This window comes from Chinchilla lanigera, unplaced genomic scaffold (genome assembly GCF_000276665.1).
Source record: "Chinchilla lanigera isolate Chin_1 unplaced genomic scaffold, ChiLan1.0 scaffold00036, whole genome shotgun sequence".
Lineage (NCBI taxonomy): Eukaryota > Metazoa > Chordata > Mammalia > Rodentia > Chinchillidae > Chinchilla > Chinchilla lanigera.
The window spans coordinates 10685131-10707489 of NW_004955437.1; the positions used below are offsets into that span (position 1 = coordinate 10685131).

Below are 22359 nucleotides of genomic sequence, written 5' to 3' on the forward strand. Positions count from 1 at the left end.
GACGCGGCGCCTGGAGACCCCAGCGCCCGCCTGCGGGGACTCACCTCCGGGCCCTCGTCGCAAGAGGGACGCGGGGGTTCCGCGGAGAGCAGGAGGGAGCGCGCAGAGGGCGCGCCCGCCGCGGCGGGGCGGAAGGAGCCGCGCCGGGAGGAGGCGGAGGAGGAGGAGGAGGAGCAGGAGCAGGACACGGCGCGCGGGGCCTCGCCGGCCGCGGGTGGACTCAGACCCCGCTCTACGTTGTGATCTCACGGGAAGGGAGCCCTGCACCCCGCATGCGGTGCCCGAGGACCCGGCCTGCCCGCCCTGCGCTGCCTCCCGAGCTCTCCGAGTCCCCGCGGCGTCCGCCCCGCGCCGCCCGCTGACTCCGCCCGCCGCCGGCTCGTCGGACTTGACTCCTCACCTCTGCACCCCATCACCTCGTCCCCTGCCTCCCCCTCGATTTCCTCCTCCTCGCCCCCCGCTTCCACCCTCCCGCCCCTCCCCCGGCCACCGCGCTAACTCGGGGCTGTGATGCGTGTTCCCGTAGATCCGAGCACCAGCCGGCGCTTCAGCCCCCCCTCCAGCAGCCTGCAGCCCGGCAAGATGAGCGACGTGAGCCCCGCGGTGGCCGCGCAGCAGCAGCAACAGCAGCAGCAGCAGCAGCAGCAACAGCAGCAGCAGGAGGCGGCGGCGGCCACAGTGCCCCGGTTGCGACCGCCGCACGACAACCGCACCATGGTGGAGATCATCGCCGACCACCCGGCCGAGCTCGTACGCACCGACAGCCCCAACTTCCTGTGCTCCGTGCTGCCCTCTCACTGGCGCTGCAACAAGACCCTGCCGGTGGCCTTCAAGGTGAGAGGCTGCGGCCGCCCCCGCCCCCGTCCCCTGCCCACCTCTCAGTGCGCGCCGGGCCAGAGTCCTCTGGGTCTCCGCTGGGTGTCACCTGTGCCGGACCCTGGTCCCTTGATCTCGGACCCCAGGCGCCCACAGTCCCCAGCGGCTCCTCCCCGCCCTCTCCCGGACGATTGTCCCGCGCTCTGATCTCTACCCGCACCTCCGTGCGTGCGCCGCGCCGCCCCCACCGCCCGTTCCCGCCCTGCTCGCGTGCGCGGGGCCACTGAGGACCCTCTCGGGCTCGGGCCCGCGTTCACAGGGTGCTGGGGTGCCGGGGCACCGAGTGCTCGGGAGGGTCCCGGGCAGACCGAGCCACACCGGGCCGGGAGGAGATCGCTGTCGCCCGAGGAAGCCGGGGCGCCCGGGTCCCTAGCGCTGGTCAGGATGTCAGGGTGCCGGGGTGCGGGAGCCCCGAGCAACTTCGACTCGCCTGGCTTGAAGGCCGCGGTAAAATGTCTCAGCAGCACTCTGTCATTCTTAGGGGGTCCCCAGGGATCGGGGGTGGAACCCGTTAGCTCCCCGCGGCGGCGGCGGGGTTGAGGGTGCTGGGTCCCGTCGGCCCATGATGCGGCCGGGTCCCCAGGGCGGCCCTCGCCAGGGGGAGACTCGGAGCCCCGGCTGTCCAAAAGCGCGACTGGACGCCGGGGATGCAGGGGCGGTGAGCCAAGCGGGGCGGCGAGCGCGCTCTGGAAAAGACGCCCCAGAGATCTGGTGGGTCAGTGGGTGGGCGCGCGCGCTCCAGTCCCCTGGCTCAGGGGTCTGCGGAGAGCGGAGTAAACAGGGCCTGAGGGAAGAAAAAGGACGCGAAAGGAACCGTGCCAGTGCCTCCGTGGGACCTGGGGGCTGCCCTCCCACGGGTCCCTGGCACTGCCCAGTGGTGGATCGCCCCACACTCCCACGCACCACTTTGGGTTCCGGGTGTGGGTGAGTGGAAAAAGGAGGAGGCTAGGTCAATTAGAGCCAGTTATCTGGCTAGGTCTATATCAGAACAGAAATCACAATGCATTGTTATGGAAGAGGATGCTTCCTTCTGGGACAAGTTTCATTTTGCAGCTGTCTCCAGAAAAGGTCTTTTTTTTTTTTTTTTCTTTTTCTTTTTTTTAAACCGTCACATCTCTCCAAAGCACTCATTCTGTAGGTTAATGTTTTCTTCCTTGAAATACGGAAAGGTCCGAATATGTGTGCACTGTAGAAAATTAAAGCTCCACACAGAAGAGCATCTTTTAAGATGCTTTTTTTTTTGGTCCAAAGACCCAGAATTTTCTAATTAGCCTTATGGGATGATGGGAATTTGTTAACGCCACCCCCCATGCCCCCAAAGCAAACCAAAAACCCCAAACCATTAATGAGTATGGCAAAGTACAAATGAGTAGATATTTTGTCTATATGATGCCACACGAGAATACACAAGCATATAAGGATAGCAGCTTACCCTTTAAAAAGTGTTACTTGTTTGATGTTCTGTGTACTGTTCTGCTAGATATATTTAATGTATAACTGTCTCGAACAATTCTCTTACATTAATGATGCTGAGTTGACTTTGTGCATGAGAGTTCTGCGTAGAAAGGATGTTTTTGGCCCACAGACAGAGTGCTGTTTAGTTTGAGCTATTTTGTTGGTTGTTATCTAGATTTTCTCACTACCATCCTTTTAAAGTTGTTTAGAAAATAAGCTTCTTTTTTTGCTATTAATCATAGTACTAATTACACAGAGAACGTTTTTGTTATTTCAACCAGTAGACAGACCATAGATAACATGACACCATAGTAAGTTGAATAATTTATATTAATAGAAAAATCACTCGAGTTTACCTAAAAGTTGACTCTCAGTATTTTACCATCTCTATGCCCGTGTTGAGTAAGAATTCACAAAGGAGGTTGATTGTGGAGAGTGACTCAAAAGAGAAGTTTTGCCTCTCTGCTTAAAAGTGTATAGATATTTAGACACTCAGATTTTGAGGGCTATTTTTATCATTTCCCCCTGAACGATGTAAAAACAACCTTTTAAAACAAAACTTTCCTTTTGGAATAAAAGCCTGAGAGCAGTAGACTTTCTACACTCTTGCAACATAATCAAATACATCTGCAATGGAGAAATACTATGAAGAAGTCTCTGTTTTAAAAGTGGTGACAGCAATTTGGCTATCATATTCAGAGCTATGTACAGAATAAATTATAGTGTTGTTAGGTGGATAGCACATAGGTATATGCAGTTTAAAACACACACACACAGAGAACTTAATTGTCGAGAAGTCTGGTATTCGAATCAATACAATATTTATTGAGCCCATATTTTATGTCTGGGACACTGAGCTGGGCACTGCAAACAGTCAGAGCTGAATTCAGTAGACTGTTTTGATATAATAATTGAAAATAGTACTTCCAAATGATAGTGACAGTGTATTCCATTAAGAAGTAAGGAAAGTTGAGGATTGCTCATGTGACCTTGTTTGGGGATTATATAAAAATAATTTATACTTCAACATGTAAAAATGCAAAAATAACTAATATGCTTTATATAAAGTTGTTTATTAGTTGTTTATTGTATCTTTAACACAGTTTTGCAGTTTTGAAATGTTCAGTCCCCCCAGGTGTCAAGGAAATGGAAATATTTTTAACATTTCTTTCAGGTGTATTTCGCAAAGAGCTTAAAATAGTTAAAGTGTACTATTAGGGGATCCCAAGCCCTTTCTGTCCCAGATAAGCTAGTGACAAAGAAGTAGTTTGCAAATTCAACCCATTAATTGATGGTCAGGTAGAAATAGTGGAGAGGGAATGCTTTAACCCTGAATCCAGTAGCATCCTTTAGCAGGAGTCTGTCAGCATTTCCACTGTGAAGTCTGGTGTTCAGGGTTTATAACTAAGTTGTTGTAAATAGCTTCAAGCTGAAATACTATGCAGAAAATTTAAGTCCAGATGTATATTTTAAAACTAAAAGTAATGCAAGCCTATAGCACTGTTTTAAGTTAGAGAACACTGGACTATATATATTTACCAGTTTCATATGTTTTTTTGGCAATGTTAAAGAAAGAAAACATATTTTTAGATATATGATGATCTAGTACTCATAGTTAATTTTGCATCTTTAATAATACCCTTCAGTATCATGAAAAGAGTTTCAAAATGACAGAGCGATTTCTATTTGAAAACAATTTTTGACATCATTGGCCATTTTTCTCTTTAAAAGCAAGACACTAAGGAGTTATATTTTTCCTATGTATTTAGTGATCAGATTTTATGTCTTTATCTTTCTAAATCTAATTACGCCTAAATGTGGGAAAATAGATTATTAAACCTATTGATTTCTTCTAAACTTAATACAAATTGTTTTATAAAATATGCAAACCAGAGTTGCTTTCAATTTGTATAAATACAGATACATTTTTCTATTATGTCTTTAAACACGACAAAGCTTATTTAAAGTCAAATATTTTAGCATCGAGTATAAAACTGGAAGTAGAACAAATAATTTCAGATGGAAAATATTTTAAAAATTTTAGAAAATTTATATTTGAGAAAAAGCATAGTAGATATCTTTCACTATTTTTCCCCTTGTGGAGCTGCTGTTTATATCTCTTCAAAATTCCAAAATATCTATTGTTAGGTGATCCAGACCATCTTGAGACATGGCACATAAATTGTTGGCTTACTCTGAAGGCATTTCCATCAAAGTTTTTCTTTGGCATATATTTTAAAAATTTGGAAAATGAGATATTCTATTTTATTTATTCATTTTCTTTAGTTCTATTGGCCTTTCCTAAATTCTAGGCTAAATTCTAAAAGTTAACTATAGTATTGAAATTTTTTTCGTATGTATTTAGAAATAGAATCCAGTTTTTGCTTTTTGCCAATTACTGGTTTGCTTCTGTTTGTATGACAAAGGAGGATTTGATCAGATCCTACCTTGGAAAATAATCATATTTCAATTATACTGCGCATACAGTGTGCCAAGTGATGGTGGCCTAGGAGAGTAATTGATTATCTGAGACTGGACTTCTATCCATGGAAATGTCATGGGCAATCTTAATTTCCAATACTCCATGACCAATGAAACAGTTTTAAGGGTTTAAATTAATTTTCCATTGTTCCTCTTTCAGAGCGATGCAGTTTTAGTCATAACACATCTCAGACAAAATTTCAGTAGCTTTGCTAAAGTTAAAGACCCTTTTGCTTTATTTGGTACAAGCTGCATATCATGTGATTTAAATGCTAGTTATAGTGAGGTGTGCTAAATAAGGGAACTTCTTTCTCAATTCTGAAATGTCAGAAGAGAAATTACTTCTCCCTTTCCCATGAAGTTTCTTGAAGTGGTAGATTTTATATTTTAAGAATACCTAGAAACATAAGTGCTACGGCTTCACCATGAATGAGTTTTTGCACAGCAGTACTTTTGAATTGGATAGCGTGGAAAAAAATTTAATTCGAGCGTACTTCTAACTAAAAAGTGATTTTTGACTCCTTTTTACCCTTTAATATGTTTTTCCATTGTTTGGGTTTGGTAAAGATAAAATATGTGAAAATTTCTTGATTCTTTTGGTTTTCTTTCAGATAAACACAGTTGAGAATCTCTAAGAGAAACTTTTTAGTTACAGAGATCTACTTTAAAAAAACCTCTCAGACATATAATTATACTTCTGATTAATATAAAGTCAAATATAGTATGCACCCTCCTCTGTACATACACTGTTTCCCCGTCTGAGGAAAACATTGGGCAGTCTGAGTTGGTAGAAGGAATAGCAGAAAAAACAATATTTTTAGCCATTCAATTCGAGTTTAGTCATAACAGGAAAGGTTGCCACTACATTGTTAGTATTTTTTTCAGGCCAAGTTCTAGGCCCCTAGATGACTTGTATAATTTGGGATTATCTATTTGTTCTGTTAAATATGATATATAAAACATACCAGTATTTAATATGGTCATTATTATGCTGCTTAAGCAAAGTAAAATGGATTTATGTATTTCACTCTTAGGATTTTTTCTTTCACATTTTCCCATATTGAATCAATTTTCTTTTCTTTAAAAAAATCTATTATGTTAAAAATATGCAGTAAAATAATAATGTCCCACAGCTCTTGAAAAGTTTTATATTGGGGCAGCTCTCTTTCTTTTTCTCTCTTTCTTTCTTTCTTGCTTTCTTTGTCTGAAATTTAGTCTGACTGGAGTGAAACCTACCAGCAGTTATCCCCTGTCTCTCAGCAACTCCAGAGAACATCTCAGGACACAAACTAAGGAATTACATATTCAGTTGAATCCTTAGAGATGCTTATAAGTGAAAGCCTATGTTTAACAAACTTGCAACAGAACACCAAGTTACCCTCTTCCTCTTACAAAAAGCAGATCACTATAATTATACTCTGTGCTTATATAGCATCTTCTACATTTTACAGTCTTTTAAAAATTATTTCCAACTTCTACTGGAAAACTGTGTTTCTACTTACTTGTGGGAAATAGTAGATACGTAACAAAAATAGGGGGGAAAGGTGGAACCTCTTGATTTTTAGTGCATTTATTCTCTTCTGAACAGTACAACCTCCCTCCTGTCTTTATTAATACTTTCTTTGACCTAGACAGTGAAGGAGGTGTTAAAAACAATATGTTAAGGGTTCAGAATACCTAACATCCGGGCAAATACTGACAAATGTGGCCTGTTATTTTAGTATTTCAAAATGTGAACTTTTCTGGCCTTGTGGATTTGAAATACACGTAGCATCCCTCCAGAGTGTAGCATTTACTGTGTTCACTGTACCCCTTGAGGGTACTAGATCAGGTATGCAGGGAGGAAGTCTTGTTCTCAGAGGAGTTGCTCTTGACCTGGAAGACCTCTCAGATCGAGAATAATTATACACCCCAGAGAACTAGTTGTCACCATGATGCCATCTCCTCTGAAATGGAGAAAGTTGCCAGAAGTCTAGTCTAGAGCCAGAGCACACTGCTGTTGGCAAGGGAGGCTGACTCAACCTTTAACCTGTTCTCTTTCGGTTTTAGCTGGTAGCTACACAGGCCTCTGGCTGTGGAAAGTGATGCTTTTTATGAAGCTCTTTTATTTATTTATTTATTTAAAAATATTTATCAAACCCTTACTATGTGCTGGACACTGTTTTGGCAGCAGGGCATCTAGTAGTGAGCAAGACAGATGAGCTGAAGGCCTCTTCCTTGCTGTGGTTCATATCATCTCCACAGGTATATAAGCTGGACTCCCAGGAGTGAGTCCCCAGGCTTTGGGCTAGCATCTCGAAAGGAGTGGGTTGATTGTTAATAAACACGCATGGAAATGGGCATCACTTGGCTACAGTGGGATGCTGGGAAGGAGGATACTGTAGATTTAAGAAAGCTTTATAAATCATGGCTACCTAAAATATAAGTATAATGGTATCTGTTTTATCACACCAAAAAGAACTCTTGAATAAGAGTATGGCACCTTGCATATTGGGGGCATGGAATTAAATGCTTAGGTTTGTCTTATGGAAATCTTGACAAAGGAAAGAGTAGCACTAGAAGTACAAAAAGATTAGTAGTATGTTTGCCAGATAGGCCAGCACACAGGGGCGTCACTGTCTGGGTCATGGGTTATGTTAGTGGGAGCCTTTGCCTCATTACCATGAGGGCATCTGGAAGCGCAGTTTAGGAGAGATGAAAATAATCTGATCCTGGAAGAGAAGTGAGAGAAAGGATTGTCCTCAAGGTCAAATCTTGGTCTTGTGCATTAAGAACAGTATTTTATATATGACAAGGAAGGGTCTATACTGCCAGCATTTCCTTACCAGGCTGCAGGTGATTCAGAGGTGCACACTGGCAAATTAGCTGACCCAGGGTAAGCTATGATCCCTAGGCTTGGAGCAGAGAAAACATTTGTTAGCTCCCAAGACTGATTATTCTGGATTTTTACTTGCCTGAGATAATATGCTTCGATTAACTGTTGAAGGCAGCACATGTTTCATTCCAAGATGGCAGATGGATTAAGGCACATTTGTGTTGTGGCTGAGGGTATATACTTTTTGTCTTTGCTACTCATTTGTCATTGATCATTTTCAGCCTGGTGTATATCTTTATTCTGTGCCTAGACTTTAAGTGTTTTAATAACTTTAAATATCCCAGTGGGTTCCACTGCATAGTGGGCAGTCAGTAAATACTTGTATCATTAAGAGCTGAGTATGGAGCCTAAAGTAAAGAGATGAAATGCAGACCCTAACATCACCACATCCAGGGCTCCGTGTTGAGAACTCCCAGGTTTCACCTGAAAGACTTCTGCCTTGGAGCTGACCAGGCTTTCTGTTCTTTAGCCCTAGATCCATATGAGACCACCTCTCAGGGTTTCCAGGCTGTAGACCGGAGATGCTTTAATGTGTATGATGCAATCTGCAGCCAGGGCATCCACCTTCCTTCTGAGTCATAATTCTTGTGGACAGCCCAACATGGGGATTTAATAAAAATGCACACATATCCTGTGAAGACTTCAACAACAAATGAAGGAAATTTCTGCTTGCCTTTAAAATGGGTGGACCCCAAAACCCTGGTCTGTTCAAAGTGGCTTGTAACCCCTGTAACAGACGCATCGTTCCTGTCTGCCATTGCTGGCCTGGGGCACCAAGTCCTGATAAGACACATTATTTACAGTGAGAATATATTCTCAGTTTTTAAGTTTTTCTGATGGGCGATTATTGCTGCTGTGTTTCCTGTTTTATGTAGGTGGTAGCCCTCGGAGAAGTACCAGATGGCACTGTGGTTACTGTCATGGCGGGCAATGATGAAAATTATTCTGCTGAGCTCCGAAATGCCTCCGCTGTCATGAAAAACCAAGTAGCAAGGTTCAACGATCTGAGATTTGTGGGCCGGAGTGGACGAGGTAGGTCTCTGATTTTTAATACTGATAATGGAATAAACACCTTTAAGATCCTCTGATGAAATGTAGACTCGTCTGTATACAAATCAGCACCTTCTTTTACTGAATGGAATTACTGTAAGATTTTATTTAAGTGCATCCAGACACAGAGGAGTGTTTGCCTGAGCACCCAGGCCTTTTTCATTTGTTTTATGGTATTGCAAATTCAAACAATGTTCTCAGAAGAACTGGCTGCTAAGGTCACTGGGTATGAGGGAAGGTAGACAGAAGAGTGGTTAGGGGATCAGGTTTTGAATTATGAGGAATCACATAGCTGAGTAAATTGAATGGTAAAGGGGAAAGAAAAATGGGTGTGTTGGACAGTTTTCTGATGAGAGCAGTACTGCTCTATATTGAAGCAAGGACAGCTAACATAATGCCCTTCATTTACAACATGTATCTCTACATGAGTTAATTCTCATAGCAAGAAACTATTACAAATTAGTTTTTCTTTTTATAGGAGACCTTTCATTTGAATAAGCAAATAACGTATTACATATGTTAGAACAGCTATGTAAAGTTGCCTAGACGAATGATCAGGACCCCAATATTTCCACACTATTTAAAGATTTCCACCATCTGACTCCATCTGCAAATATTAGCAGTCCTTAAAAGGATCATAAAACAGGAAGTAATCCTTTTTCAGATTTTCACAGCTGTTTCATAAATAGGGTTAATGTTTTTTAAAGTCTCTAAGGAGACCAATATTTTGGTTTTTATTTAGTTATTTTACAGACAGACTTCTACTAGTCGTTCACCTATTAAAAGTTTCATGTTAATTAATTAATTCTGATATTTCCATGTGAAGAATTTCAAGAACAGAAAAACAGTCCCCTGTGGGACTGAGATGAAATAAAAATCATCAAGCCTTGTGGATTCCCTGCAGCCCAGGTTGGAGTTAGCAAATGAGAAGCACCAATTTTTAAACCATGTCTAATAGCTGCCCGTTAGTTTGGATCAGATGTCAAATTATTACCACTGTGAAAACTTGATAAGGGAAATTCAAGCAAGGCTGTTTCCGATGAGTAGTTTTAGTTTACTTTCTAGGAACGGGGCCAAGAAGTTTACTTTTTAACTTAAAAAAAAATGATGCATGCTAATGAATTCTGTCACTGAACGAAAGGACTTATCTCTGCATCAAGTTTAGTTTATTTTCATTAAAAATAAAGAAGATGCATCCTTTACTGATTAGACTTGGAAAATGTGTGTGTGCAATCATTTTTCCCTCAGTTATTAGTTATTGATACAGGTTCACAGTACAATTAAAGTTTCTTTTTTTTTTCTAGTAAAAATAGAGAAAAAATGTAAACATGATGATTTACCTGTATGCTTTAAATTGTTTTTTCTTCCTATGCAATATTACTTTATTTTTTAACTAGAATAATGAACTTTAGAATTTCAAGGATGGGTGTTATACTTAATTTTGTTGTACACATTCAAGCTAATGTTTCCATTTATTTATGCTTTTGCATTATGTAGATGCTGCATAACTTTTTTTCTGATCAATTTGAGTAGAAACTATGGCAAAGTGATAGTGTACTTTGTAAACCCTCAACATATTTATTTAAGAAACTTCAAAGAGAAACTAAGGGTGTGCACTGTTTTACTATATTGGCTTTCTGAGTTTTGGCTGGTTTCCCAAATAGCAATTTTTATATTTAAAAAAAAAAGACAGACTTAACTGCTTGCAGACTTTTCACGCATGGAAGATGAAGAAAGCTTCTTTTGATGAAGTGTAATTATGTCCAAACAGAGCTGACCCCCTCCCCCTATATTTCTTATGATCTTAACTGAAGAAAGTAGGATTTTTCCTTTGAAGCAGCCGGGACTTGGTGGAGGATCTGAAATGCTCCAGTCTGCTGCCAGAGGCAGGATGGAGAAATTGGTCCAGACTTGTCTTCAAGACTTAGATGGGGGTGTCGGGGGAGCCGGTGCGGAGAGAGAGAAATTGATTTATCACTAATAATAGATTTTTATATCACTACAATAACATTCTATGAAAAGAAACAGAAATACCAAGCTAAAATGGAGAGAAAAAAAGGACTGAGAACACTGATAAGATAGCACTTTGAAAAAAAAAGTGGGTCAGTTTTTCAGTGGCAGGAAACCATTTAACTTGCCTCTGTACCCTTTGTACCTGACCTCCTTTTATAACAGTTTCTTTCCAGCTTCCTCTTTAATTTCCACACTTCTCCATTTCTCTTGTTTTAGGCTTATCAACATGTTGCTACCATTTTATTTTTCTCCCTAGCTTTACAAACTTTTTGTTTTCAATAGTGTTAGGAAATAGAAAAACACCAAGCTCCACAGATGTTACACGTCTTTTTTTCTTTCCTCCTGTGCAAACGTAAGCTGTCAGAAATTGAAAAACGGTCTTAGGTTTATAAAGGAGTCCTGTCACTACTTACTTGGGCTTTATGGGTCGTCCTATGACCACAAATTTTAAAAATGCTTGGGATGAAAGTAGAGCATCAATGAAACTTGCATTAAGTTAGGAGTGGCTTATGGGTTTTAATTGTCTTTTCCTTTTTCCCTCCTTTGTATTTTAAACAGAAGTGTTCAAAGTGACTTTGACCCTTAATTTTTTTTTTTCTAGCGTGCTTCCTCTCTTTTGACATCAAGCATGCTGCTTTTAATTTATGAGCATTTTTAAGCATCTACAGTGTACAGAGTGTGGTATTTTCTCAGTGTGGGATACCATCCAGCTTTCAGCCTTAAGCTCGCCTACCGTTCCTGACAGCCCCTCCGGCTAGGTTGGAATTGTTTATCAGTGATAGTTCCCTGTGTTTACCTTAACTATATAGCTTGAGGACATAGTATAGAACTAGTTCTTAGATGGGGTTACAGTTAGTTATCCCCAAGGAAGAGCCTGCATTTTTATCACTCTTCGGAAGTGATAAAAAAAGGGATTTGGAAAAAACTTTCTGTACGTTAATTTAAGGGAATTCTCAATGCCCACATACACACTTGACTCAGGAAATGTATTGTTTGTTCTAAGATGAAGAATCAATGACCAAGTTGGGTCATAGTTTCTGAAGTTTTTCTTTGACATTGCATACATGTTTCTTTTGAGGGGGCAATCAGTAAGGAAGGAACCGCCTCAGTTTTTGTTTTAATTGGTAAAGTACATCTTGATCCTGAGGATCTGATTTTGGAAGACTGTAGTTACACTTAAATGTTTCCTCCCCAAAACCCACCTCTTCTCAAAGGAAGTTTTTAATGGAAAACTGGTTCCGCTCTGAACATTTAGATGCTTTGTACATGAATGGTGATTTGTTATTTGGTTTTTGTTTCTACGTGAAGTGTTTCCCTGAATTTGGGGGAAGCACAGATGACTTTTAATATTCTAAATAAATTGTAAAGCTCTAAAATAGAAATAACCTCAAAACGAGTTTAGATAAATTAATGTACCGTATCTCTAGCAGGTTATTTAGAGATGTTAATGATAATGAGAAATATACATCCTTAATTTATTAAGATTAGCACCATTGATGATAACTGTGTTCCAACCACAGCCTTTGGAGCCCTGGTTAGAATGCAGTCCTTGGTCCAAGGACCACTGATCTGATCCAGAAAGGCACTGCGTAATGCTCCAATGTAAAGTAACTTTTAACCTAATGATACAGATACAGCTGTTACTCCTCTATATCTTTCCACTATTTGAGGTCTTATTCTGGACCCAGTGGCTTTCTATTCATGTTTCTAATCTCTATTTCTGTAGACTTTCAGTTTTCTATGACTAATTTAGACTGCTGGCTGTCTTATTTAAATCCATGTAACATCTAATATATATTGGAAGACATATGGTACAAAAATGGTGCTTGAAAGATAGATGCTTTCATCATCCTGGCTAAGATGTTACATTACTGCATTTATATGTACTATTTCTTGGGTACAGAGAGCTAATTGAGATACATCTAGAAGTAACTTTCTTTTTTGCTTGTGCATAGTCTCTGGCAAAGTAACAAAATTTTTTTTAAAAAGCAATAATTTTAAGATCAGAAAGGCCTCGATTCAGATCTGTTTTCCCCATTTATTAATTCTGTGAAGCTGGGTAAGTTACTAAGCCTCTTTGGGCTTTGACTTCCTCTTTTGTGAAATGGGGGTTGATGAATATAACTAGAGAAGATTAAATGAGATAATGTGTAAGAAGTAGCTGATAATAATGGCTTTCTAGTCAATATTAATTTTTCCCAATTCTTCCCTGTCTTCCACTTCTGTCTTTTTTTCCCTGTCTGACCCCTTCTCCCCCACCATGGAAAAGTACAGCCAAGAAGACTCAAGACTGTATATACTCAGTAACAAATGATGTGTGCCTTAAACAGATTTTAGGAACTTAAACATGGTCTAGGTTGAAAAGAAAACCCATTCACTGGACTTGACAGCCAAAAGACCTGTTTTACATTAAGCCTTATACATAACCTGTTCCATATTAAGCTTTGAAAAGATTGCATTAAACTTTGCATTGCTACATATTGTCTAAGATTTGTGTTTTGATTTAATACCCTCAGCTTTCAGTAAAAGAAGAAAAAAAAGTCTGAGCAAAAGAAAAGCAAAAGAAAACGAGCTTTTTATCTGTTACAGGAGCAGACTAAATGAGTACTCTGGCCCCAGATTGCTGAATGTTTTATCGAGTCACCGTTTCACGCCCACTTTTTCCTGTCTTGTAACAGTTTGCAGTTTTGACTATCTGACATGACTAACTGTTGCAAATCTAACTGATTACAACTGTCAGTGGGTCTGTGTAAGAGAGTCTGCTGCCTTCTGGAGACATCCAACATCCAGATCTGCTACCAGCTTTTTCCTGTCCCCCCCACCCCAATTCATCACATGTACCTCACTGATTTGAAGCATCAGATGTAATAATTCAATGAAGCACAATAAAAATCCACGTTTACATTAAGAGGTGTCATGTGTCTCCTGCCAAAGCTAAGTCACTGCCAGGGAGAGAGCGCCTTCAGGATTTCACAGCGGAGATGTGTGTTAGGGGAGGGGTGAGCAGGCAGGAGAGAAACTTTGTTCCAGTAATGATGAAATCATCATACCACAGGCACATTACAGCCAGGACAGGAGACACTGGCTGCTGTTAAAATGATTCCCATAAGAACTTCCCTCTTTCATCTTCCCATTGTAGTTTCAGCCAATGAAAAATGCTAAAGCCACGCGAAGTAAATAACATAATCAACAATGATTTACTATTGTTCTCTCATGGGGTCATGACCTAATCTTAAATAAAGACTTCTAAAATTGTCTGTGTCTGGATGTGCTTGGATGTTTTCTCCTGATGTTGGAGAAAACTAGAAGAGAATCTTCCACAAGTGGATCAGAGGTTTTGTTTTCATGACAGCTGTTGCTGCTGGGGAGCTTTCTTGGAGTTAGAGCTTTTTCTTACAGTAGCGCAACGAAGATGATGATCTCAGCACTAAATGGGGCGAGAGGCTCCTAACGTACTTGTCAGGGGGTTTCCAGTTTAGAGTAAGAACTCCTCACTCTTGGCTTTCGTTGCCTACTCAGAGATGCTTTACATTAAATGTGGACCCTGTGCGGCTGTACACTTATCAACACTGTCTTTTTATATTCACTTTGTACTTTCCCCTTTTACCTCCTCAGGCAAGAGTTTCACCTTGACCATAACAGTCTTCACAAATCCTCCCCAAGTAGCCACCTATCACAGAGCTATTAAAGTTACAGTGGATGGACCCCGGGAACCCAGAAGTAAGTACTTGTCTTTCTATTGCAAACGGTACTAAGAGTTCGTGGAGCCCCTAGGAGGACTTTATTCCAAATGAATTAGTGTTACTGCCATGTACACCGTGTTTGCAAAGTTTGTTATCTGCATGAACTTTTAGAGAGGCACAATTAGAACCTCACAGTGAATAGAAAATAAAATTGCAGCGTTAACCTTTGCCACACAATTGTTAAGACCTTTATAACTTTAGAAGTGAGTGAATTATTCACTCACTGGAATGATTGGCTAAGAAATTCTGCTCATCCACTCCATGTAATGGACAGGGTAGAACAGACCCACGAGAGCTGAGGAAACAAACAATAAACTTTAAAATCTCTAGCTTAGTCAAAAAGCATTCGCGCATGTTTCCCAGGGCCTAAGAATGTGTTTTAGCTTTTTAGCTCGCCCACTCAATTCCCTTTATAAAGAGCACACTGCTTAATTACAAAGAATTTATTTGCAAATGATAACTTGCTTGATTGTTACAACACTGTTGTTTGGTCATGTTCTAGTAATTGTTATAGTTTCTTTTAACAGATACAGCCAAACTGAGTTTAAATCCACCTTGGTTTGTTTGTGTGTGTAGACATCCAGAAGGTTTAACCAGCAGTTAGTTTAAGGTACTACACATACTCTGATTGAGCCACTATGTGTTTCCCTCCTAAGTTTAAACTGAAACTGGTTTAATTTTCCCTTTCCCTACTGCCCAAACTCACTTGAACAAACTTGGCATAACAGTATTTAAATATATTTGGAGATTAAAAAGTATTTGTTGCATGAAACATTAACAATTTCGTTGCCAGTGGAAATACCATATAGACCTCTGCTTTGGCAGTGTGGATACACTGAGGGTCCTAGCCATTGCACTCAAGGAGTTTAATTTGGTTGGTGGTGGAAATAATCACCGGCAGAAGCTTTTTGTTCTGTGCCACTACACCTGCCTAGCTAGGCCTAGCTTTTCTTTTAAAATGAGAGAAAAAGGCAGATAAGATTTTACTGTCTCCAAGTAGTGTATCTTTTAACAGTGGGAGCCCCTCAGTGTCTCCTGTCCCTTTTGCTCCTGTCTCTTCTGACAAAGGCTGACTGCTTGCCTGAACTGGGGAGGTTTCCTGCCTCCAAAGCATGTCTTTGAGGTTTTTGTTTTCTTCTCCTTTCATGTGTATGGCCTTCTTCCAGACTCATAATGCTGGGTCAGTACTGGCTCTGTCTGCTAGTTTGGAAATATCCTGGGAGATGGTTTGAGACACTGGTGTGTGAAGTCCCAGGTTTCCAGGCCTGAGGGCCATGGTTACACAGGGCAGCAGATGAACAGGACAGAGCAGGGCTGTCTTTTTTGGTTTGAGATTTGATGACTTTTCTGTCCCCAGAAATGAGGGGTGATGCTTTATGATGGGAGGCATCTCCTGACCTTTTACTGCCTAGCTCCTGAGTTCTTGAGAAAGTGGGGCTGACATTTAATAATGCATAAAGCAGGGTAGTAGTCTGCTACCACTTAGCACCACTAATGTTGGTCTTTTAAAGAAGTTTCCTGTCCATCTGAGCTGCTTTCTTCAGTACTTAGAAAAGCTATTATTGTGTGTGTGTCAACTGGAGTTGTTGCTCAAAAGTTGGTGATTTACAGAGGAAACAGGGAAGGATGGTGCTGCCCCACTCTGAAAGGAATGACGGGGTGGGGAGGCAATGTGGCTTTGGGAGAGACACTTTTGAGTCAAGTGTGACGGCATCACCTCTTTTCAAAGAGACTTTTGGCAGAAGAGAATGTATGTGTGATCAGTTCAGGCTTTGGGTAGTTCTGGGGATGGTTGAAGCAGATACAGACCCGTGAGTGGAAGGCCATCTGTCTCAATTCAGCCTGAGTGACACTCTTTTGTAAACTGTGAAAATCTCTGTGAAGTTATGATACCATTTTCCTGACATCATGCAATGACTTACCTAGACAGAAGGATGGGTCTGTTGCCAGTAACAGCTTAATCCTACAACCTGGACTCTTGTACTGGATTATTTCCTTCCGCCTTGCTCTTGGCCATCTGTCCCAAGCATTCAAATTTACCACTGCAAAAGCAGTCTAAGCCAATATGTAAACAAATGGTCATGGCTGTATTCCAATAAAACTTTATTTACAAAAACAGGTGGTGGGCCAGATGTGGCCCACAAATTGTAGCTTATCAACCTTTGCTTCAAATTTCAAAATGGCTTATTTTTTATCAACCTTTACCAGAGCAAGGCATTAATGAAAGGCTTTCTTAGAGGGAGAAGAAAAAGATGATTAATACAGTTGCTTTAGCCTGTCTCCCTAAAAATAATAATCCTTTACATAGTGGTTATTTATCCTAGTGATAGTACACTGCTACGCTGCTGTTTATTACTGTGGCAGTTTGAAGGAGTTGAGGATTTTGTACTATTGGTTCCTGTTTATAGTTGGGATTTTTCTTCTTCCTCTAAAGATCTGAGTATGTATTGAAGAGGCTTTTCTGGGAGCTCAGCTGTTTGAACAGGGACAAGTTCTGGGTTAACTATTTGGGTCTTAATGTCAGACTGCTTGAATTAAAATCCCAGCTGTACCATTTATTTGCTGTATGGAGGCACACAAGTTCCCTAACATCTCTTTACCTTGGTTTTCTCATCTTTTAAAGAAAGAATAATAAAAATAGCATCTTCCTCATCAGTTGCTGCAAAAGTGTCACAGTGTAGCATATCTAAAATGGCTAGCACAGTGACTGCCATGTAGTAAGCACTCACTAAATGTTAGCTTTGATTGCATCAATCGCTTTAGTGTCAGAAATTTGCTGTAGCGTTTCGCTTGTAGTATACTTCCAGGAAACTGATAACCATCTAGAGTTTGTTCTTTTTTTCCCTTGCAGATAGCTTTGCTGATTTTTGCTCTATAGTAAATGGCACTAATAAGTGTTATGACTTATGCCTTGAGCTATAGATACTCACACTGCCTGGGGAGAGCTGTGCAGAACTGCTGATTAACATTATTTGTATATAGCAAACCCAAAACAGGATGCTATGACTTTAGTACCCCACTCGAGGCCCTGCTTGTCAACCATCTGCCACAACTTGCCTTGCTCTCAGAAACCCGAAAGGTTTTATCCTCCTGTGTTTTCTGTCTCTGGCAGCTGAATCAGTGCTGTCACATCACAAACAACTTCTTTTCTTAATATACACATCTGGCGTTGGCAGTTGGACTAACTTCATAAGAGCACATGATCATCACTCATTACAAGATTAAAAAGCACCCCATGGCATCATCGATGTTTTTTAACTTTGATCTTTTGCAGTCGTGATTCATCTCAGTTATAAAACTTCCCTTTAAAGGAACATCGCAGATGACTTATTAGAACCTTCATCTTAAGCAGCGTAAACATGGAAATGGTGCACATCTTTGCAGAGTGCTATTTATTTCTTTTGCCAGCTTATCATTTTAAGACATGACATCATGCTTAAGATCCCAAATTTGTAAGTCTTGTATGTAGGCGAGGCATCTTGACCTTCTGTTGGCAAGTCAGCTGCATCTGTCCGCCAGCAGGAGAAGTCAGCACAGTGGTGGCTGCAGGGGTAATGCCTTTGATTCTTCCCCCTTTTTAACATCAGATCCTGTTAGCATCCTCTGTTTCCTTTGTGCCCTTGGTTCCAACCCTCACCTGATTTAGAAAATTTCTGTGGGAGGGGAAATCTTGCTTAGCATTGTCATGTTCTGTAGGATGGCTTTGAGTTGGGGAAGAGGATTGATGGATTTTGGGCTCTGTGCAGAATGGGAAAAGTAAATCACTTTACAGAGTCAGAATGCCCCTCACTCTCTTTCTGCACTCTCAGTTATCTATTGCTAAGTAATAAAGACTGTGAAACATAATGGCTTAAAACAATAACTAGCTTTTTACTCCTCACAGTTCCATGGGGCTACCTTGGATGGTTTTGCTGCTGGTTATGCTTGGGAGCTGTTGTGTGGCTGCAGTCAGATATGGCTGATTGTCCACTGCTTGGCAGGGTGGCTTGGAGAGTGGATGGAGGGACAGCTGCCACTCAGTCCCATTTTGTGGAGTCCCACGGCCTCTTTCTCTCCACAAATCTTCTCTATGTCACCTCTCTGGGACTTTCCAGTGCAGCCTGGCTTCCTACATGACATCTTAGGCCTCCCTGTGTGCAGAAATGGCAGCTGTTGGGTTTTGAAGGCCTAGGCTTAGAGCTGACGCAGAGTTGGTTAAAATAAGATATAGCAGAAACTCAGATTCAGAGGGTGTGACCATGCCAAGGTGTGAGAGATGGGGGAGTGGTTCCGGGGACCACTTGAATCACCACTTCCACGAGGACTTAGCTGGCAAGCATCATCGTGGCAACAGAAGAAATATGTTTTTCAAGGTACCAACTTCTGAAAGTCCTTTTGACCTTTTAAATCGGGAACATGTAAAGTTCTGCAAAGTGGGTGCAAGTTTCAATTATAGTAGCTTCATTCTGAATTGACCAAATCTGCAAGTATCAGATGAATTAAGGGTGGGCATTACCTTGTGGTGCTTGGTATTAGCAGATCAATATGAAGCCGAGGCAGGTCCACACTAGGATAAAAGAAGAACGTTAAGTGTTTGAACAAAAAGAGGTGTGACCCTTGTGTACAACATGGGAAGTCTGTAGCAGAAATATCATATGAATCCTCAAATGCACAAGCTCAAAGGTTTTATACTTTTACCCTGCTTTTATTATTTCGGTGAAAGGGCACCAATCACTGAACCCGAGTGTCTTGGTTACTTTTCTCTCGTTGCTGAGACAAAATACCCAAAGCCCAAAATGAAGGAAGGAAAGGTTTATTTAGCTCACAGTTTGTGGAGGTTTCAGTCCATACGTGGCTGGCTCCGAGGTAGAAGATAGCAAAGCAACAAGAGCAATGGGGGGAATGGCAGCCGAACAGCAAACAGCCAGAGCAAAACCGGAGGAATGGCGGCAAGCAGCTTTTTTTTTCCCTGCCTTACTTTGTAAACAGGCTACCCCCACCTAAGGGGTGTGCAGCTCTCACATAATCTCCATGCCCTCCTCTTCCACAGGCTCAGGATGTATACAAAGTAAGTATCCTGGCTTCCTGCTGAGTCACTTAGCCAAACCTCTAGACTCCCCAAGTTGACACAACGTATCAACCATAACACCGAGGCTGCTGCACTGAGCTATATCCCCATGCCTTTTTATTTTTTGAGACAGGGTCTCACTAAGTTACCAAGTTTCCTGGGCCATGTTCCCACTTGGGCTCTTCCTACCTCAGCCTTTCTGAGTGCTGGGAATACAGGCATGCACTCAGCTAGCTTTTATACTTTATATCATCTGGTTTGGAGAATGCTTGGCCAGCACACCTGCAGACTTCCTATATAGGACACATGAGAGTAGGTTTCCAAGAATTTTTGTGTGTTGCACCTTGAGGACATTGACCATAGTTACTCTCAGGGAAACACCAAAGCTGTCAGCTACACTTCCTGAGGGAGCATTGTGACCCCCTCAGACCTGTCTCCGAAGCTGTCAGCTACACTTCCTGAGGGAGCATTGTGACCCCCTCAGACCTGTCTCCGAAGCTGTCAGCTACACTTCTTGAGGGAGCATTGTGACCCCATGAGACCTGTCCCCATCTAGAACTAGGCAAAATAGAGAAGCTCTGTCTCCCCCGGATCTGGTGACCCTCCTGCAGGCCTAGAAGGGTTGGAGGTGAGGTGAGTGGGGGGTTCTTGGGGAGCACAGGGGCCATTTGGGATTCTAGACCTGCGTTTACCCCCATAAGGCTTATGTCCCACATTTAAACTCTTTTTTCTCCTGTCTGCTTATTTGTACTAATTCATCAACAAATGTATAACTCTCCACCAGTTTTGTTTTTCACTATTCTTTCTTTTGGTTTATTTTTATTTTTTGAGTCAAGGTCTCACTATGTTTAGGATGGCCTTGAACTCATGGTGATCCTCCTGCTTTAGCCTTCCGAGTGCTGGGATTACAGGTGTATATCACTAGGCCAGTCTGATTTTTCTATATTCTGTTTTTTTTTTTTTTTTTTTTTGAGACGGGGTGTCACTACGTAGCTCAGGCTGGCCTTGAACTCACTGTGTAATCCAGGCAGACCTTGAACTCACAGCAGTCCTGATCCTCCTGCTTCAGTCTCCTGAGTGCTGGGATTATAGGCCTGTGCCCCCATGCTTGGCTTTTTTCCATATCTTAAGGCTTATCCACTTGCATGAGTCTTACCTTAACAAATGGGAGGTGGCAGACTTAACAGCATAGGTGGTCTGGCCAAAGCAGCATTTTCTTTATTTCTCCTGCTGTTCCATGTAGTTCTGAGACTTCTCCAGCCTTGTGATGGGTGGAGAGAAAGAGGGCTTGGCATTTTCTCTTCCTTGTTCCCGATGATGTCAGGGCAGCTAACCTCCATGCCTTTTCACCCTGGCTGGGTAAAAGAACAGGCTTTTGTGCTAGCTGGCTGATCTCTGCTTGTTTACCAGTCGTGAATGCTTAAGCAGAGGTTGCCCCCATGTATAAGAACACGGGGAACCTGTAAGATGTGTTGGGCACAGGGACAACAGGAGAATTATTGACAGTTATTTGATAGTTCTGGATACAGTTCTTGCATTCACATTCCTGCTGTCTAGCAAAAGAATTTGAGAAAACCTTGCTAGGCCTTGTGCCATGCTCCCCATGACCCAGGCCTGAGTTTTAGTCCTTCATGTAAAGCGTTAGCAGTGAAGCCCTACACTTCTCAACTTTCCCCTGACTTTTTCCATATTTCCCTTGAATTATTCCCTGTCTCTGAAGTGGCCAGGGAGTAGAAGTTTGGGCAAATGCCACGCTTTGATAGTTACAAGAGAGCAGACACAAGCAGCAGTTTGATGGTCATAGATATTAATCATTTGGTCACGTATATAACACATTGTTGAAAATCTTTGATTTCATAGTAGCAGCTAAAACACCCACAGTTCCCCTTTCCCCTTTTTTCTGGAATGACGGAGAAGGGGCAGTCAGAAGCTCGGGTGGAGGTTCTGTCTGGTGGCTGCGGAACGTGTTCCTGAGACGAGTACTTTTAAATCTCTTTCAGTCTCTCACCCCCCCGCCCCTCCGGCTCCTTTTTTTTCTTTTTGACTGACTGTCAGGAGCTGGGAACATGGCCAAGAAGGAAATGACACATGGAGAGGCATTCTGTGTTGTGCAACATTCTGTGGAACTGATGCAAGAATATATGGCCTGTTTACACATTCCTCTGCGAGCAGCCGGCATGGCAGTAATTTAATTCAGCAGCGCATGGCATGCTGCAGCAGGGAGCTGTGGCCTTAACGTCCTTTCATGGCAAATTATCACAGCCGTTAAAACATGCTTGTGTCCCTCCTCTGCACCCTCCCGTGGCCTCCCAGTTCCGAATGTGCTTTCTCATCGGATGGGGCTTGTGTTAACAAGAAGCCATGGCTTCTACCGTGAGAGCACATTTTCCGCATGCGTGTGCTGCAGTGGATGTATTTACTTCTAACTAAATATAGCATGACAGGTTTTCAAGTGATATGTGTTCTAAAAGCACACACGTGCCTGATCCACATGTGCCAGTAGTTTATGTCTCAGGGCAGGTCAGAAATGATTCTTAAAGCAGTGTTAGGGACTTGAGAGAGATTTTGAGAAAGAGTCTTTTTTTTTTCACTCTTTTTTTTTGATCTTTGCTTATAAAAGTGAATTTTCCTTTCTAAGAGAGATAATTTGTGATAGATTACTGAAATATTCTTTTAACTTCTATTTTATTGTGCTATATGGTGTTTTTTCAAGGAGAACTGGACTATAGGGAAATAGGTTATGTTTAAAAGTAACAGGGAAAAGAATTCATGATACTGCTTTTCATCTTCATCATTTCCCCTACCTAGGGATTTTATAA

At 41.8% G+C, this 22359-nt stretch overlaps 1 protein-coding gene and 2 long non-coding RNA genes across 9 annotated transcripts in view; 1 reads left to right on the forward strand and 2 right to left on the reverse strand.

The window, feature by feature from the left end:
• Positions 1-500, reverse strand: part of LOC106149101 — a 6198-nt gene extending 5698 nt beyond the window's left edge. Inside the window, exon 1 of the long non-coding RNA XR_001235062.1 lies at positions 45-500. This is a non-coding gene — a long non-coding RNA (uncharacterized LOC106149101). The remainder of the gene's footprint in view (positions 1-44) is intronic.
• Positions 1-22359, forward strand: part of Runx2 (runt-related transcription factor 2) — a 287714-nt gene that overhangs the window by 86986 nt on the left and 178369 nt on the right. For all 7 annotated transcript variants that reach the window (XM_005389822.2, XM_005389823.2, XM_013516855.1 and 4 more), the window contains 3 exons: positions 527-834; positions 8563-8719; positions 14366-14470. In XM_005389822.2, coding sequence (XP_005389879.1) covers positions 527-834; positions 8563-8719; positions 14366-14470 — 570 coding nt within the window. The remainder of the gene's footprint in view (positions 1-526; positions 835-8562; positions 8720-14365; positions 14471-22359) is intronic.
• LOC106149102 lies at positions 14922-21630 on the reverse strand. Its single transcript, XR_001235063.1, has 2 exons — positions 20697-21630; positions 14922-19039 (listed from the first exon to the last, which is right to left on the reverse strand). It is a non-coding gene; the product is annotated as an uncharacterized LOC106149102 (long non-coding RNA).